Source organism: Phytophthora parasitica, assembly GCF_000247585.1.
Source record: "Phytophthora parasitica INRA-310 unplaced genomic scaffold supercont2.37, whole genome shotgun sequence".
NCBI lineage: Eukaryota > Oomycota > Peronosporomycetes > Peronosporales > Peronosporaceae > Phytophthora > Phytophthora nicotianae.
The window spans coordinates 291,015-296,840 of record NW_008649023.1 but is presented as its reverse complement, the minus strand read 5'-3'; the positions used below and the strand labels follow the sequence as shown (position 1 = coordinate 296,840).

The following is a 5,826-nucleotide window of genomic DNA, read 5'->3' as shown; positions in this document are numbered from 1 at the left end:
CATTGACTGTGAGCTCTATTGACCGCAGAACCGCAACGGGGAAGAGGATTATGCTGGCCGCTGCTACTAAGAGCTTCGTGCGCGTCGCCAGCGCCGCCGGATCGCGCCGTGCGCCACTTTTCAGCGCACAGGCCTCCTTCTTCTCCACAGAGGCGACTTCCCCAGCGACGCCCGCTGCTGAGCAACCCAAGCGCACTAAGCTCAAGATCCCGACCAAGCGCGCAGCGTCATTGCTGCAGCAGCTTGAGGCGGAGGCCGTGGCCAAGGCCTCGGAGGGAAAGGACATTGATAACTTCAAGCCTGGTGACTCGGTCGAGGTGCAATACCTGCTGAGCCGTACGGGTGGGCGCGTACAGCGCGTCAAGGGCGTCGTGCTGGCTCGGCGAAACCGCGGCACGGGCAGCTCCTTCGTCATTCGCAACGTACTTATGGCATCTGTGTGAAGTGTTGATACTGAGGTACTGACTGGTTTATATTGTTGGTAACAGCACATCGGTGGCTACGGTTACGAGCAGAAGATCTTCCTGCACTCGCCGCTGCTCCAGAGCGTCAAGGTGCTGCAGGAGGCGTTTATCCACAGAGGCAAGAAGCGCGTGCGTCGTGCAAAACTCTTCTATCTGCGTGAGAAGGCGCCTAGCTTCACCACAGTCTAGACAGTGCGGCTACTTCCGACTCATTGGGACCAGCGTCGCCGCCTCCTTTGCAGCCAGTACGTACGTGTGGATGGAACTTACAGGCACAGTGACGCTGGATAGATGTAGTAAAGCAACACGAGTAGGAGGGTGATAAACAGCACAAACACTAGACGATTCACAGACAGAAAGCTGCAGGACAAGACCAACTTTTGTCTCTTATTGGTGACGAGGTAGTTCGTCTACTCTTCAAGCCACTGCGCCTTGGTCAGCGACTGTTTCTAGGGTCCTGCGCTCCCTCTATCTGCGTTTCTTCTTCTTGGACTTGCGAATGCCAGAGCCGCTAGACACCACGACGGCTGCAGGCTTGTCCGACTCGGCCTTGCGCGCAGCACGAGCGGCTGCATCCAGCTTGAGAGCGTCCTTCTCCGTGCCCATACCGGCTCCCTGAGCGCCGACAAAGCGGTTGCGGCCACGACGTCCACGCTTGCCGTGCGAGCGCTGCTTGCGCGGAATCCAGCGCTCCGGGTCCGGGTTCACCAGTCCAATAGACGCGTTGTAGTCCGGACGAGCGCGCAGGTTGGCCAGATGCGCCTCCCTACGCCTCGCACGCTTACGGGCAATAGCCTCTGGGCTCTTGGCGGCGCGCTTGCGTCTATACAGGCAGAAACAAAGAGCACAGTGAGCTCCAAAACCCAGTCAAATGCCAATGTATGATACGTACTCGTTCTTCTTGTCGCCAGTGTCTGCGAACTTGGCAGCCAAACGGGTCGAGCGCGGAACCTGCTTCTCCAACTCACTGGGGTCAACACCACTCTCCTCAACAGCGGGAAGCATAGCGCATCGAGCCTCAGCCGCTTCAGCGTCACAGAACGACCTATATAAGCATAGTATGCGCGTCAGAACAATGCAGACTGAGCAATACACGCGGGGAACTTACAGCGCGACAACCAGTGAGGCCATCGAACGCAGGCGTAGATCACGGTCCAAAGCACCAGCGGTCTCGCCTTCAAGCAGCTCCAAGTAAGCGTCGGCAGCCTCGCGGTACTGCTTCTTCTGAATCTTGTACCAGCAGTCACCCTCACGAATCTTCATAGCCTGCTCGGACGTGTAGTCACCAGCCTTGTGGTGTGCCAGCGCGCTTTCCAGCACAGCTTGAGCCGACGCTGAGTCGCCTGCCTGCTCGTAGAGGGCGACAAGGGTAGCCACCGTACCGGGGGAGTGCGCCAGCTGTTCAATCGAGCGAATGCACTCGGCAGCCTTCAGCACCTGTCCTTCGGTCAAGTAGACGTGTGCGAGACCGAGACAACCACCCACGCTCACATCACCCTGAGAGCAACGGAAGTTTCGATTAGTCTTGCCACTCAAACACACCCGATTTCAAATATTCCTACCTGGAGCTGCTCGATCGCACCAGCAGCTGACTGGTCCTTGATGGCGAGCAGGACCACAATGTCAGCAATTGACTTCGACGAGGGAAACTGCTTCTTCAACACTTCCAAGCTTTCGCGGCACTCCTCCGTCTGGTTGAACAGAACGATGATGTTAGCACGTCATAGTTAAAACGAGTACTGCAGCTATGTTGACTGGGCGCACCTTGTTCAAGAGGCAAAGCAGCAGCGCGCGGTTTGTGAGGATGGCCTCCTGCTGAGCCGGGCTCAGCTTATCAGACAGCACGGACGCATCGATGTTCTTCAATCGCTTGAACGAGTCCAACACGTCGCGGTCCTTGCGGATCGTCACGATGTTGTTCGATGCCACAGCATCCACTGCACGGTTACGCAGCCTGAAACAATTACAGTTAGCAAACAGAACGCACTTCAACAGCTCGGAACGCCCAGACAGACAACATACTTCAGCTTGAGCACGTTGCGGTAGTCCGAGAGCGCACCGTCCAGATCGCCGCGCATCTGCTTCACAAATGCCTGCTGCGTCTTAATGACAGCCACTTCCTCTTCAATCTCGGCTTCCGAAGCACCCTCGGCCTCAAATGTATCGCGGCACAAGCCTGTCATGGACAACAAGTCAGAGATAGGTCAATATATAACTCGAGGCATGACCAAACACCAATCTCACGTTCAGCAATCAGCAAGAGCTCCTCCGCCGCCCCCCAGTCGCCCGACTGGATAGCCACAAACGACTTGTTGAAAGCCACCTCGAAACCATCATCAATCTGTGACAGCATAGCACACCAAAGTCGGCATTAGAAGAAAAAAACATTTCCTGCAAATATTCGTTTGGGAATGTTCCTCACAGGAATCTCGCGATCCTTCAGCTCTTGGCTTCTACCCGCACTCGCATACGCCGCGAGCAGGTTGGTCTGCAGCTCCAATAGGTCGTCACCCTGCAAGACACAACCATCATCCAAAAGAATGTCAGACTAGAACTTGTAGACGACACGGTACATGTAACACCCACTTCCTGGGCTCGCGAGAGCAGCAGCTCGTAGATGCAGATACTCTGGTTGTAATTTCCCTGGCGAAAGTGCTGCATTAATCGATAAAGAGTAGCGTCAGATCCAGTCCCTCCTTCCTGGTCAAGTATTATAATTATCGACGCACCAGTTGCGCCGCCAGGTGCAGTTGCGCAGTACTCAGTGCCTCCAGGTCTCCTCCCTCCAGAAGTTTCAGCGCTTCATCGTCCTGCTTGAGGCGGTAGAGGCAATAGGCCTTCTCCGTGTTCAAAAAGTCATATTTCACGGCCAATTCCAAGGCCTTGTCGAACTAAAGAAGAAGAAGAAGCGTAAGCATATGTCTTCCACAACTACGGACAACACGACCAGATACCCACGAACCTTCTCTAGACGAATGAGTGCCACACACTTGACCTTGACGGCGTCTACGTCGTCAGGAAACTTGGAACGAACTGCGTGCATACATTAACGGAGGTCAGATACGCAGTCTCCCCCTTCTATTTGACGACGTCAACACCGACGCACTCTTGTTGCAAATGTCCACAGCGCGGGTGTAGTTCTCGCGCTTGAGTGCAGCATTGAGCTCCGAGAAGCTCGCAGCCACCGCGGAGTCAGCGGACACGGCAGTCGCCATTAGCTCCCCTTGGTTTGTTCGATAACAATAAAAGTAGTACTTTGTCCCTGTTAAATAGAGTAACAGTGATACATGTATTATCAATGCAAGACTCTAGTACAGTACTACTATTCTGAAATCAATACTACTTTTTAAAACCTTTCATTTATGTAAAACAACTTGATATATATAAATAAATATATATATATTTTTTACATATTAAACCGTTCATCAGTCCTGACATTTGAAAAGGTTTGTAAATGTATTTTGAGCTATGCAGATCTTGGGCAAACCAGAGGGTCCGATATCCAAAAAGCCAGCTCCGAAATACTCGACATGTCAGATATATTTTTTCAATTGCCACTGACAAAGGGTGGGTTTCAGAGTGGTATCTGGGCAGCCTGACCAAATCGGGGCAGTTTGACCGCTTTACTTCGGCATAAATGACTGGTTGCGGAGTAGTTTAGACACCGACCAATCACAGCACGAAATCACTCTTCTTTTAGCTATATTTGCCAATAATATACGCTAACGACTTTCGTTGAAGAGCCGTTGCCCTTCTCCATTTCTACAACATTCCTGCCTCCCATGTCTCGGAGCTGTTTGGTTCTAAACTACGCACGATTTGCCAGTGGAACTGCGTTGGTGGTCGATGATTTTGTTCTGGTCGCTTGGTTCCTTGTGCGGTGCGGTATCCTTGAGCATGGATTGGTTTCTTCGTTTCCACAGGCAGCAAGATGTGACGACTAGGCAAGCAGCTCCGTGACGGTTGCTTCACCGATGACGACAGCAGACTCGAGGCGCTCAACGACGACACCATCTGCACGCAGCTCCTTCAATCTGGGGCAGTGGAGGATAAGGTAAGCGATGAGAACATCCGCGACCGGTTAGCTGATGTTGTACTTGGATCCTTCGAGCTTGAAACAGGTCGAGAACAGGATACACTGCACTGAAGCGACGCTCTCTTGGGTTTCGGCGTCGAAGGTCTTCAAGTCGAGCGCCTTTACCGTGGCCTTGGTGCCGTAGCCGCTGAGCGCCTTGCTGACCATATGGTCCTTCCTGCTTGTATTGAAGATGTAATAAAACCCCTTGTTTTGTCGTGCTAATGTTCCAGGCATCACGGTCCAAAATTCAGCGGTGAGTCAGTCTATCACAGCCGTTAACGTATTGAGCGCCGCTACAGCGAAACGAGTGTGGCGTTAGAGTGGCAGCAACACCTGAAGACCCAGCAATCCGATCAAGCAGTCGATTGACGTGCGAGTAGATGGGCGCTGCTGCTGCGTCGACGCGGTGGTGGCTGGAGCAAAAACGGCACTAAGAGCGCCGAACTCGTCGGGGTGGTCTAAGACCGCGTGCAACGGTGTGGTAGGGGAAAAGGCGACACCAGCCTCGACCGGGACCGCGGGCAGGTGGTCCAACAGCGCAACACCGGGGGCTGACTGGGCGATGAGGGCCACTGCTATAGCGTACAGGGGGCAAGTCAGGAAGTCTTCGTCGAGGAATAGTAATAGACTCTGCTGTCGGATAGCAAGCAAATATTGCTAAATACTACATATTTGTACCGAGATATACATATTTTCCATCTCCATCCTACCTGACACGACGGAATGACTGGCTTAAATGATCCACCTAACCCTATCCATTTGAATTGCTGTAAATTAAAATGCCAACAATATGTAATTGGTTCCAACTTTAATTGATTGATACGAAGCTCTTTCACTATATACAAAACACTAGTAAGGTCGGATCAGTGATGATATTCATCCATATCGCTCCGACACCCTAGCCCTTTCCGACATGTTTCCCACCACTAGGACCAGCCAATACGATCAGGGGTTAATGACTCATTTAAAGTACGCAAATCTAAGTACGTTCATTTTGAAGTGCGATAAATAATCTCAGTCAGCTTTCGAAAGGGAGGTTACAGGCGCAAGTAAACCACCTGAAGAGGCCTCTAGGCCCAGAAAATCGCATTTTTTTTGATATTCTTACATTTCGGCCCCGGAGCAATGCGCACCAGGGAAGGCAAATTCATTAATGAGGACTGGATTGTGGTGTTGTAATTCCCACGGCAACTCTAGCTACTAGTGTAGGTAGGATAAACCCACAACAATACGTCTACCAGAACGGTAAACGATCGTTGGGCGTGATCTGAAGACCCAGACTCA

General features: G+C 52.2%; 2 protein-coding genes across 3 annotated transcripts; one reads left to right on the top strand and one right to left on the bottom strand.

Annotated features, from left to right (window-relative positions):
- PPTG_13875 (ribosomal protein L19) lies at positions 1-1,043 on the top strand. The gene is made up of 2 exons (XM_008910323.1): positions 1-422; positions 489-1,043. The coding sequence occupies exons 1-2, from the start codon at positions 51-53 to the stop codon at positions 651-653; spliced, it is 537 nt and encodes a 178-aa protein (XP_008908571.1). The 5' UTR covers positions 1-50; the 3' UTR covers positions 654-1,043.
- On the bottom strand, positions 435-3,729 carry PPTG_13874. Of its 2 annotated transcripts, XM_008910321.1 has the most exons (12): positions 3,571-3,729; positions 3,427-3,497; positions 3,194-3,355; positions 3,051-3,119; positions 2,887-2,976; positions 2,709-2,805; positions 2,487-2,640; positions 2,229-2,418; positions 2,027-2,155; positions 1,573-1,961; positions 1,357-1,509; positions 435-1,287 (listed from the first exon to the last, which is right to left on the bottom strand). In XM_008910321.1, exons 1-12 carry the CDS (start codon positions 3,677-3,679, stop codon positions 933-935), a joined length of 1,968 nt encoding a protein of 655 aa, XP_008908569.1. In that variant the 5' UTR covers positions 3,680-3,729; the 3' UTR covers positions 435-932. The 2 variants fall into 2 exon arrangements, with proteins under 2 accessions (XP_008908569.1, XP_008908570.1); XM_008910322.1 differs by having other exon boundaries at positions 3,427-3,729.
- Positions 3,730-5,826: the final 2,097 nt, after the last annotated feature.